Source organism: Schistocerca cancellata, chromosome 1, assembly GCF_023864275.1.
Source record: "Schistocerca cancellata isolate TAMUIC-IGC-003103 chromosome 1, iqSchCanc2.1, whole genome shotgun sequence".
NCBI classification, from domain to species: Eukaryota; Metazoa; Arthropoda; class Insecta; order Orthoptera; family Acrididae; genus Schistocerca; species Schistocerca cancellata.
The window spans coordinates 1,094,851,446-1,094,864,476 of NC_064626.1; the positions used below are offsets into that span (position 1 = coordinate 1,094,851,446).

At 46.4% G+C, this 13,031-nt stretch overlaps 1 protein-coding gene across 1 annotated transcript in view; it reads left to right on the forward strand.

The window, feature by feature from the left end:
* LOC126129784 (17-beta-hydroxysteroid dehydrogenase 13-like) overlaps positions 1-13,031 on the forward strand; it is a 112,332-nt gene that overhangs the window by 18,181 nt on the left and 81,120 nt on the right. The window contains exon 3 of the mRNA XM_049915161.1: positions 791-928. Coding sequence (XP_049771118.1) covers positions 791-928 — 138 coding nt within the window. The remainder of the gene's footprint in view (positions 1-790; positions 929-13,031) is intronic.

Below are 13,031 nucleotides of genomic sequence, written 5' to 3' on the forward strand. Positions count from 1 at the left end.
CTACCATCGACTGGTATTTCAGCATTAACTTCAACCGCGTTAGAAACGCTACGGGGGACACCAATTCAACACAGGACATCAGTAGCTTTAGGTGCACCCGCTTCATGCTAACAGAAATAAAATTAATACTAAAGTTGCAACAAATAATAAGTCTCCAGACTGTTGCCTACAGTGACAAACGTCCTTTCCAACTGAGCTATCCACACAAGGCCCTCCAATGCAGCTTCACGTACGCCAGTGCCTGACTCCTACGTTCTAATCTCCTTCATTTCTAGAGTGTAAGTCCATCAAGATGTGCGGAAGGGCTCCTTTTAAGTTTGTAGAATAGAAGAAAGGTATCAAGAGAAATGAAGATGCTGAAGTGGGTCAATGGTAAGAGCTTTGTCCTCGAAAGGCAAGGACTGATTTTCAACTCCCGGTCTGTCACACAGTTGAAATCTGTCAGGAAGTTTCACAACAGTTCAAACTCTACGGAAGAATGAAATAGTGGTTTTGAATGAGTTTCAGTATTGCATAACTTTCCTAGCACTTTCTCTCTAATTCCTTGATGAAACTTTTTTATGTTGTTGCTGATTTCTAAACTGCAAGGACTAATAGTAACAGTAGATCCACTGCTGAGGCGCAGAATTTAAAAACCTGTTCAACAGAAAACTCACTAACTTACAGGATCTGGGACTTGAGATCTAGTTTCTTACATTCACCCACTCCCTCTTATCTTCTACTCGTTCTACAGTTGCTTAATGTTATTAGTTTTTATGTACCTGAGTCACTGGTTTAATTACTCCGTCAGGTAGTGGGAGCAGGACACGGATTGGGCCGCGATGTGGCGCTGCTTCTGGCCACCAGAGGCGCCAACGTCGTCTGCTGGGATTTCGACGCAGCAGCCAACGGCGACACCGTCCGGCTGATTCGCGGTGTCAGAGGCAAGGTATACAGGCACAGGTGCAGCGGGGGTTTTTAAACTCATTTGGTGCAAGTACCAACCTAAAATAATGGAGTATTAGCTCCTAGTTTATCGTGAAGTTACTGATAAATGCTAAACCACCTAAGACGCTTACCAAGCTTGTGTAAGTGGAGTACGCTTCCTCACAAAAATACATGGTAGAATAAATTTCTTTTATTTTCGTCTACGATTTTATTATTTTGAGCAGTAGACTTCCACTAGTTGTATTTGATTTTCCAATGTTTTGCTGCAGATCTGAAGATGGTCATCACTGACCGAACCAAGTAGTCTAACGTCAAAAAAGTTTTGCGATCGTAGACAGAAATAAAATAAATTTATTCTACACTTTCTGTATCACTGATTTATTCACGACTGTGTTGCACCTCGTGAAACATGTACATGATAGACGTGTTAATATTCTCTATATCGTGCATCACATAAGAAGGCAGCCCAGTTTTTTACACTCTGTACAACACCCATACTAGTCAATAGGAGCTGCTGACATTTAAGCCTATTTTATACACTGTGGCTTCATGTCAGTTGCTTGTGTGTAAATCAGCCGTCAGCTACGTTGTGAGTGAATCAACAGTGTCAGTGATCAAGTGACTGTGCCAAGTATGGAGTTCTAAAATTTGAGTTTGCTGCAGACTGCACATGCAGGAAAGGGGACTGTCATGCCATCTGCTAACATTGGAACTTATCCTATGTTATCTAACAGTTAAAAAGTAAACAAGGCCTCCTTCTTCTTTTTCTTGCACCTTTGTTTTGCATCGGCGCAGGGTCAGCACAGCTATTTATGGGTTTGGTGTCGTTAGCGTAAGGTGTGGCCATTTGTCCTTCCTGTCGCCACGCCGTTAACTCCCTCCTCCTGGGATGGAATGTGTCCCCCAAGTTTTTGTGGGTATTGGAGACAGCAGCAGCAATAATTAGTCAACCACAGTATAATTGCACCTGGGAGTGAAGGTGCATTGGTTGGTTTATCAGGAATTTTTGTCATGGTACTTCATGAGGACACGCTGAACCACTTGACAGTATATGCAGAACTGTCTTGAAGTCATTTGATTCCCAGTGTGGTGCACTTTCTTTCGTCACTACTGGACTTGTTTACTGTGACGTCACTGCACGTTTCTGATAACGGCCACGGGAGGCCAGATGCAGTAATGTAATGGATGGTTAGTGCAGCAGCAGCAACAACATTGCAACAACAGTTACAACAACAGTAGTTTGCAACACCAATTTGCTGAGAGCAAACGGCAACGTGTGCACCAGCGGTGCAGACTCCGCCACAAGCCCCATCTGAAGATTTTGATGAGGCCATGGAAAGGCGGGAAAGTTATTTACACCACATAGAGGTTTACTGGCAGTGAGGAGCTTCACAGAGTCTGTAGATCAGAGCATTCTGTTGCTGTCACATAGTAGTAGTTTGTACAAAATGGTACAGGAATTGTGGCTCATAACAGACCCTTACAGCATTTTCAGAGTTGTGTACATCACTAACGCATTACTGCAAATACACATGGTGGCTGCCCATTTATAGTTCAGTTAACATCGTAATCGTCCCGGGCACTTGTGTGCAGTCTGGATAGCCGACTTGGAAGGGGTTAACATGTAGTTGAGTTCTTTTGAGTCTAAAGTGTCCTTCACTGACTCCCTAATTTGCAATGTTGTGGTGTGGCTGACACCAGACGGGGCAGTACAGACTAAGCCATTAGCACATTTGGATCGGACATTACATGAGACAACGCAAACAGCAGAATCGGACAGTGTTGACTACTGCAGCATAAAACGTGTTTTCAGACGATTGGCAGGTGGCGAAAATTCATTAGTCACACCAGCAGGACGGATCCCCATTGGGGACTATTCAGGCTTCAGCAATCACATCCTTGAGTCAGTCAGTTGTGCTTAGGAATAGATACATTTTCTGGCATCCCGACACCAGTCAGCTACAAAGATAGAGGCCGCAGGGGACTGCTCTCAGTCACTCAGTCACCCACTGAGTTCACCACAGGCACAGAACGCCATCCTTCCCCTGTACTGGACTCATCACCACGAGTGTGAAAGTCTTGCCCAGATTGTTGGTCATTATGTGAGAGGAGAAAATTCCCCTATTTCTTTGCAACTTTTTTAGCTTGCCATTTGCCAGAAAATTTAGCAGCTTCTTGCAAGCAACAGCAGTGTGCAGCACCATAGGAAAAGATTACTGTGTTTGCAGTTGAGGCTGTGAACATGTCTATGAGCCTACAGCCTCACTAAATCCTGGTAGACATACAGATAACAGGGTGTTACAAGAAGTTTCAATTAGACGCAGGGGCTTCATCCACTCTGATCAGTTAAGACACTTATCACTAGCTGGGGTGCCTCCCCCTTGGAGCACTCTATGCGCCAGGTAGTACCTTATACTGGGCAGTGGATTCCCTAGTGACCAAATACAGAAATGTGGAACAGCAGCTCACACTTCTGATTGCAGTTCGCAGTTGGTAGAAAACATTTTCATAAGTGATGCTTTTACTATTGTTGGGTTTGAAGTTGTCAATAAAGCTACTTTGCCTGTCAGGTACTACTGTGTGAGATGACTGGTAGCTGGTCCAAGCTCCAAGACAGAATGGCACAGCTTTGGGCCTTGCTTTTGTGTAATGTTTCCTATGACATTCACTACAGGTCCACATAACATCATGTGAATGTGGATGCCTTATCTCGCTTGCCAGTGGGTCCTGACATCACCTTAAGACGGCAGGAGGACTTCCGTTTTGCACTGGACCAGAACGCTTAAGATACCATCAATGAATTTCCTTTGACGGCACGCGAAGTTAAGGCAGCTATGAACGAGGATTCATTCTTGCATAGAGTAATTCAAGTGGTCCAGCTAGGAAGGCCAGAGCGTTCTCCCACATACTGCTAGCTATAGAATATCAGAATTGTTGCATAGTTATTCCACTGTCACTGCAACAATACACTCTGCAGATGTTACATGCTTCGCTTTGGGGCATATCACTCATGAAACCACTGTCCCAGCTGCATGTCTATGGCCAACAATTTATTTCGCCTTCGAGTGCATGGAGTATGTCTGTCACCATGTGCCTGCAAGCGCATGATCCCACACAAAAATTTTGTCCACAGTCTATGACAGCTCGTCCATGGGACCAGGTGCACGTGGACTTCACCAGTCCCTGTTTGGAAGCCATGGTGACAGACAACTAGCCTGATTTGTCATATGTTGCTCAATGTTCCTCCATGACATTGCACACTACAAAAATGGTTCAAATGGCACTGAGCTCTATGGGACTTAACATCTCAGGTCATCAGTTCCCTATAACTTAGAACTACTTAAACCTAACTAACCTAAGGACATCACACACATCCATGCCCGAGGCAGGATTCGAACCTGCGACCGTAGCGGTCGCGCGGTTCCAGACTGAAGCGCCTAGAACCGCTCGGCCACCAGTGGCCGGCTGCACACTACAATTTGGGGCTTAGCTACCATTCCTGCTGTCTAGGGTGTGTCGTGCAACCTAGTCTCAGACAATGGTAAGCCGTTCATATCAGAGGATTTTGAAGCTTTCTGCACTGAAATGGAATTCAGCACCTGACCAGCGTGCTGTTCTGTTTGACACCAACCACAGATGTCTCGTGGTTGGTCAGTATGTTCAAGTTAGATCTTTACAGTATCTAGAGAAGGTGCACTGTCCAGTTTTTTGGTATCTTACCGAGCAACTCTAATTAGTCAGCGCAGTCTGGGAGAAGTGCTGCATGGCAGTCAACGATGTGATCTCTTCGACCTATAGCTACCAGTGATGCATGCCCCTGGTCCGCAGGCCATGCCAGCAGGTGCCGAAAGGTTCCGCTGTCTTGGCAAACATGTTCAGACAGACACCAGGATCGATGGAAGGCATAGTGGTGGGACACCAGGGGCGACAACTTTTTATATTGTCAGTGGGTCAACAGCACCTGAGTCCTCACACATACCTATTACGCTTGCATCAAACTGTGAAGGAGGTGCCACAGCTCAGACAAACAGGCCCAGCAGCAACTGTATTTGTTCCCAATGTGTGTTTGCCTCCCACCATGTAATTTATCCTGTCGTGCCTCTCACCATGTAATTTATCCTGTCGCCTGTAGAAACTTGCTATCCAGGAAACCTATTTGCCTGGATTATCTGATGGAGGTGGAGTACATCCCTCCTCCTTCACTGCAGCTAGCAGAAAGTGGCTCCTCGTCCTCCCAGTTTTCATCAGTTCTCGACCCCAGTCTCTTGTGGACATTAGCCTGTCGCCATCCTCAGTGTCGCCCTTGACGTCGCAGTGGAGAGCACCCAGGTGGAACGATCAAGAACTCCATCATAAGTAATGTGGGTGTCGCATATAGTGGGCAATGCCTTTGGAACCTTAGCTTTTCTGGTGTAGCCTTGTAACTGCGAGGCCAGTCAAATCCTAGCTCTAGACGTGGTACTGGTTTACTTCAGCCTATGCATTTCTGTGTGAATATTTAATGCTGTCACGCTCTCATAGTTCTGTGTGTGTACCTGACCAAGCTTTTGTATTCCTCTCACTGCTTAGACTGAAATTCTTTGTTTGTTCGCAGGTACCACACGCTGTGGTACTCTACAGTCATTCTGAGCATTATTGTGAAGGCTATCATCTCTCTACGTGAGGTATAACAGTAATATCATCAATGAATCAGATATGATAATAAGTTTATTAATAACGAAAACCAAATTCATTGCGAATGTTCTTGAGAAAGGTATGTGGTAAACCCTCCCACACCGCCAAAAACTGAAAAAATACGAAAAAAGAACAAAAATTACAAAATATTATCATTTTTACATAGAAACACATAAAACAGTACTTAGAAGTCAGCACATAGCACTTCTTTACTTTATCCTCTGTGCCTTGTTTTCATAATAAGTCTCAGATACAAACGAAACCCTTTTTCTACTTCAATAGAGTTGAGTTTTTCACTGCTGAAAAAATTTTCATTCATAACTTTTACCTACGTAAATTTCTATCTCTAAAAAGTGTGAGCTATTTCTTTGTACAAGTATTGTTACGAGGAAACAGAGTTAATTTCTTGCTTCCGAATATTTGGCCTATCTTGTGGTTCAACATTTATAGGAAAAGGTTCAAATCTTGATGCAACCTTGCAGTGTGTCTTGAAAAGAAAAGTAAATAATAAAACAAAAGCTAGGACGACACAAAACCTATTAGTACAGCATGTGTGAACGTGGCGAATCTGATTCACTTCAGGTATTATCAGACTGCACCACAGTTCCTATTTCTGTGCACGTGCAGTGCCTAACATACTCGAGATTTTAGAGCTCTTCACTCGGCACAGTAAATTTACCATTAGCATCACTGATCAACTCATGGTGTGGTTGACCGTCCCAGCATTTAATTGAAATAGCTCTGGGAAATCACAGACAATCTAAATCAGGATGGTTTAAAACACTAATGCAGCTTCAGTTAGTTTGATCTCGCAAATATAAGACCACTCTGTTTAAAAAGAAGCTAAACTCATTCAGTTAAATCATTTATTATCATTTTGTGTCATTCACCATCCATGTCTGAATAAACTGCGTCAAAGACTACAAAACTGATATAGTACAATACTAATACATTGAGGTGGCAAAAGTGTTGGGATAACGATATAATCATAAATTGATGCCGGTGGTATCGCGTACAGGATATTAAAGTGCTGTGCATTGGCGGAGTTGTCATTTGTACTCAGCTGATTCATGCGAAAAGGTTTCTGATGTGGTTATGGCCGCTCGAGGGGAATTGACAGACTTTGAACGCGGAATGGTAGTTAGAGCAAGACACATGGGACATTTCATTTCGGAAATCGTTAGAGAATTCAGTATTCTGCAGTCCATAGTGTCAAGGGCGTGCCGAGAATACCACGTTCCAGGCATTACCTCTCTCCATGCAATGGCCGACAGCCTCCACTTAACGACCGAGAGCAGCGGCGTTTGCATAGAATTGTCAGTGCTAACAGGCAAGCAACACTGCGTGAAATAACCGCACAAATCAATGGGAGACGTACGATGAACATATTCGTTAGGATAGTGTGGCGAAATTTGGCATTAATAGGGTACAGCAGCAGACGATCGACACGACCGCCTTTGCTAATAGCACGAAATCGCGTGCAGCGCCTCTCCTTGTCTCGTTGCCATGTCAGTTGGACTCTAGATGACTGATACACCGTGACCTGATCAGATTACTCCCGATTTCAGTTTGTAAGAGTTGACGGTAGAGTTCAAGTGTGGAGCAGACCCCACAAATTCATAGACCCTAGTTGTCAACAAGGCACTGTGCAAGTTGGTGGTGGCTCCATTACGGTGAAAGCTGTGTTTACATGGAATGGCCTGGTCGTCTGGTCCAGCTGAACCGATCATTGACTGGAAATGGTTATATTTGGTTACTTGGAGACCATTTGCAGCTATTCATGGGCAACATGTTCCCAAACGACAATGGAATTTTTACAGATGACAATGTGCCGTATCACTGGACCATAATTATGCGCAGCTGGTTTGAAGGAAGGTGTGGACATTTAGAGTGAATTGTGTGTCCCATAGAATATTTATGGGACATAATCGAGAAATCGCCTCGAGCACAAAATTTTGCAGCAGCAACACCTTCTCAATTATACATGGCTAATAGAGATAGCACGACTCAATATTTCCGCAGAGGACTTCCAACGACTTGTTGAGTCCACACCATGCTGAGTTGCTGAGCTACGCTGGCCTAAAGCAGGTCAGACACGATAATGGGAGGCATCCATGACTTAGGTCACCTCAGTGTAATGCACGACATTACAAAACAGTCTCGCATTTTGAATAAAAATTTCTCGGTTTTCCAGCCGCGTCAGTTCGAATAAAATCCTCGAGCTTTCGATGGCCATCTCCGTCATGGTCGTTAGGAATTCGCTGACTGCCGGAGCTATTTTTTTTTCTTTATTGAATTTCAATTCCCCCCGAAGGGGGTGGGCTGGCAGCAGCTTAGTATGCCGCTCTTCAGCCTACAGATTTTGTGAGAAAGATCAAGAGAATAAATAATAAAAAACAGGCGATAAAATCGGAGACTGAAGGAGTAACATGGCGAAAAGAAATCGTGGAACTTAAAACAAACAACAGAGGGATGATGATGCTAATAAAATACATACGAAGCAGACAGGGAAAACAATAGACAGACAATTAAAAAACACGGCGACAGTCTGGATTCTGTTCGCAAAAGACATAAAAGTCACACCTAGCGACAGCATGGTTTCTGTTCGCAACACGAGAAAGACAAACAACACCGAATAGTCACTGGAACACTGCACTAAAAAGTTGGCACATGTGACATACCACAGTCGAGAGCAGGTGGGGGGAAACTGGACAGAAGATGGGAAAACAAAAAAGGGGGGAAAGGAGAGTAAAAGCTGATGGAGGATGAGGACCCATAAGAGGGGTGGGGGGCAGACGCGACAGGGATTGGGGTAGGCAGAGGAGGGGAATACAAAAGGACTTGGGGGGGAGAAGGGAGGTAGGGAGAGGTTTAGTGGGGAGAAAACAGGACGGAAGGGGGGGGGGGGAAGAGGGAGCCCAGGGAAAGGACAGAGGAAAGGAGGGGGAGTGAGGATCAGAGTTGATAGGAACGATAAATGGAGGGAGAGAGGGCATTGTCCGGGAGGGGGAGTTGACGGAAGCCACCTTGGGAAAGGAGATGGAGGGTGTAGAGATGGAGGGTAGGGGGGACACAACGGTGAAGACGTGGCAGGGGGCGGGGATGGGAGAGGAGAGGAGCAACCAGGGGGTGAGGGAGTTCAAGACGGCAGGAGGTGTAGAGGATGCTGCCGGAGCTACTACGGTTTCTCAGTTATATAGGCATGATGACATCATCAGCAGCCAATCAGATCGATCCAATGTGGCGCGCGCGTAAGTCGACCGGGGCAGGTAGCGGAGCTATTGCCCGTGGCAGCACCGGTGACGTCAGGTGGCGCCAGGGGCAGGCGCCACATTTGAAGCTGTTGCTCCCGCGTCGCGCATCTGTCTTTGCTTTCTTTCGATGTCCAACGCCCGTCCCCATGCCCTGCTGAGTGTGTATCCCTGGTCTCTGTAGAAATTTTTTTTGTTTAAACGAATCTCGGCCGCTTCCTTTATAACGGAGTCCCAATATGTAGACGCATGAGCCAACTCTTTCGTATTTTCGAACTGTATTTTATGTATGTTTTTTAGGCAATGCTCCGCTAAGGCCGACTTGTCAAGCTCCCTTTGTTTTATATGGCGCTTGTGCTCAGTACAATGCTCCGCAACCGTGCGAATTGTTTGTCCAATACACATGCTGCCAAATTCACGGGGTACACGATACACACCGGACACTCGAAGAGCTTACGCGCGCACGCCACATTGGTTTGATCTGATTGGCTGCTGATGATGTCATTATGCCTATATAAGCGAGAAACCGTAGTAGCTCCGGCAGTCAGCGAACTCCTAACGACGATGGCGGAGATGGCCATCGAAAGCTCGAGGATTTTATTTGAATTGACGCTACTGAAAAACCGAGAACGTTTTATTGATGTATGCCGTCGCGAAAGACTCCGAGGACACACAGTTACGCGTTTTACTATAGATACATTTCATCTACCATTTTTATTTTAGTTTTATTACAGATTTACTAGTTTTAGAGAAAATTCAGTTTCCTAACAGTAAAAAAATCTCTTGAAATTTTTTCTTGAACCTCTGCAGTGGCTGGATTTGCACCTGTTACGCCATGAATGGCAAAAAAATGTTGCATACAATATTGTCAACATTCTGCTGTGCTGTAAGGGTCCAGCTATGAAAAGAAATGGGTCCACAGATCGTCAGTCTGGTTGTTGGACGACAATGAGGATGGTGTCAAACTATTATGGCCATCTCCAGACACGTCTGACTGGAGTAGACCTTTCTTCAGTGATGAGACCTGCTTTGAACTGAGCCCGAATGATCATTGAAGAAGTGTCCAAAGATGCCCCAGACAGCGGTGGAATACCAGCCTGACTGTCTCCCGCCACATGGCATGATAGCCAGGAGTGGTGGTAAGGCATGCAATTTCTTTTCATAGCAGGACCCCTTCGGTCGTCATCTGTGGCACACTTACAGCATACCGATACGTCGATGATATTCTACGCCCTGTTTTGTTGCCCTTCATGGCAAACCATCCTGGGCTAACATTACAGTAAGATAATGCCTGCTCGCACATGGCGAGAGCTTCTGCTGCTTGTATCCGTGCTTGCCAAAGCCTACCTTGACGAGCAAGGTCACCAGATCTCTCTCCAGTTGAGAACGTTTGGAACATTGTTGGCAGGGCCCTCCATCAAGCTAACGATTTTGACGATCTGACGCATCAATTGGACAGTATACGGCACGATATTCCTCAGATGTCCTCTTGAGGAATATCGTGCTATCTACTGTCCAATTGAAGCGTTAGAGCCGGCCGCTGTGGCCGAGCAGTTCTAGGCGCTTCAGTATAGAACCGCGCTGCTGCTACGGTCGCAGGTTCGAATCCTGCCTTGGGCATGGATATGTGTGGTGTCCTTACGTTAGTTAGGTTTAAGTAGTCCGAAGTCTAGGGGACTGAAGACCTCACATGTTAAGTCCCATACTGCTTAGAGCCATTTGCACCATTTTTGATGCGTTACATCGTCAAAATCGTGCCAAAATGCCAAGCCGAATAACTGCTTATGCAAGGGGAAGAGGTGGACCAATGCGTTTCTGGCTTGCTCTGTTTATGAAGCTCTTTCTCTTGAGTAAAGCATCCCACCTTTCTGAAATTATAATCATTCGTTTGTCTGTACATGTACAACACATTTACTGGTACCCGTCCCACTCAGTTGGAACCGTGGTGTGTCTATTTTTCTCTTGTTGTTGTTGTTGTTGTTGTTGTTGTCTTCAGTCCTGAGGCTGGTTTGATGCAGCTCTCCATGCTACTCTATCCTGTGCAAGCTTCTTCATCTCCGAGTACTTACTGCAACCTACTTCCTTCTGAATCTGCTTAGTGTATTCATCTCTTGGTCTCCCTCTACGATTTTTACCCTCCACGCTGCCCTCTAATACTAAATTTGTGATCCCTTGATGCCCCAGAACATATCCTACCAACCGGTCCCTTCTTCTAGTCAAGTTGTGCCACAAACTCCTCTTCTCCCCAATTCTATTCAATACCTCCCCATTAGTTATGTGATCCCCATCTAATCTTCAGCATTCTTCTGTAGCACCACATTTCGAAAGCTTCTATTCTCTTCTTGTCCAAACTATTTATCGTCCATGTTTCACTTCCATTCATGGCTACACTCTGTACAAATACTTTCAGAAACGACTTCCTGGCACTTAAATCAAAACTCAGTGTTAACAAATTTCTGTTCTTCAGAAACGCTTTCCTTGCCATTGCCAGTCTACATTTTATATCCTCTCTACTTCAACCATCATCAGTTACACTCCTGGAAATGGAAAAAAGAACACATTGACACCGGTGTGTCAGACCCACCATACTTGCTCCGGACACTGCGAGAGGGCTGTACAAGCAATGACCACACGCACGGCACAGTGGACACACCAGGAACCGCGGTGTTGGCCGTCGAATGGCGCTAGCTGCGCAGCATTTGTGCACCGCCGCCGTCAGTGTCAGCCAGTTTGCCGTGGCATACGGAGCTCCATCGCAGTCTTTAACACTGGTAGCATGCCGCGACAGCGTGGACGTGAACCGTATGTGCAGTTGACGGACTTTGAGCGAGGGCGTATAGTGGGCATGCGGGAGGCCGGGTGGACGTACCGCCGAATTGCTCAACACGTGGGGCGTGAGGTCTCCACAGTACATCGATGTTGTCGCCAGTGGTCGGCGGAAGGTGCACGTGCCCGTCGACCTGGGACCGGACCGCAGCGACGCACGGATGCACGCCAAGACCGTAGGATCCTACGCAGTGCCGTAGGGGACCGCACCGCCACTTCCCAGCAAATTAGGGACACTGTTGCTCCTGGGGTATCGTCGAGGACCATTCGCAACCGTCTCCATGAAGCTGGGCTACGGTCCCGCACACCGTTAGGCCGTCTTCCGCTCACGCCCCAACATCGTGCAGCCCGCCTCCAGTGGTGTCGCGACAGGCGTGAATGGAGGGACGAATGGAGACATGTCGTCTTCAGCGATGAGAGTCGCTTCTGCCTTGGTGCCAATGATGGTCGTATTCGTGTTTGGCGCCGTGCAGGTGAGCGCCACAATCAGGACTGCATACGACCGAGGCACACAGGGCCACCCGGCATCATGGTGTGGGGAGCGATCTCCTACACTGGCCGTACACCACTGGTGATCGTCGAGGGGACACTGAATAGTGCACGGTACATCCAAACCGTCATCGAACCCATCGTTCTACCATTCCTAGACCGGCAAGGGAACTTGCTGTTCCAACAGGACAATGCACGTCCGCATGTATCCCGTGCCACCCAACGTGCTCTAGAAGGTGTAAGTCAACTACCCTGGCCAGCAAGATCTCCGGATCTGTCCCCCATTGAGCATGTTTGGGACTGGATGAAGCGTCGTCTCACGCGGTCTGCACGTCCAGCACGAACGCTGGTCCAACTGAGGCGCCAGGTGGAAATGGCATGGCAAGCCGTTCCACAGGACTACATCCAGCAGCTCTACGATCGTCTCCATGAGAGAATAGCAGCCTGCATTGCTGCGAAAGGTGGATATACACTGTACTAGTGCCGACATTGTGCATGCTCTGTTGCCTGTGTCTATGTGCCTGTGGTTCTGTCAGTGTGATCATGTGATGTATCTGACCCCAGGAATGTGTCAATAAAGTTTCCCCTTCCTGGGACAATGAATTCACGGTGTTCTTATTTCAATTTCCAGGAGTGTATTTTGCTCCCCAAATAGCAAAACTCCTTTACTACTTTAAGTGTCTCATTTCCTAATCTAATTCCCTCAGCATCACGCGACTTAATTCGACTACATTCCATTATCCCCTTTTTGCTTTTGTTGATGTTCGTCTTATATCCTCCTTTCAAGACACTGTCCATTCCGTTCAACTGCTCTTCCATGTCGTTTGCTGTATCTGACAGAATTACAATGTCATCGGCGAACCT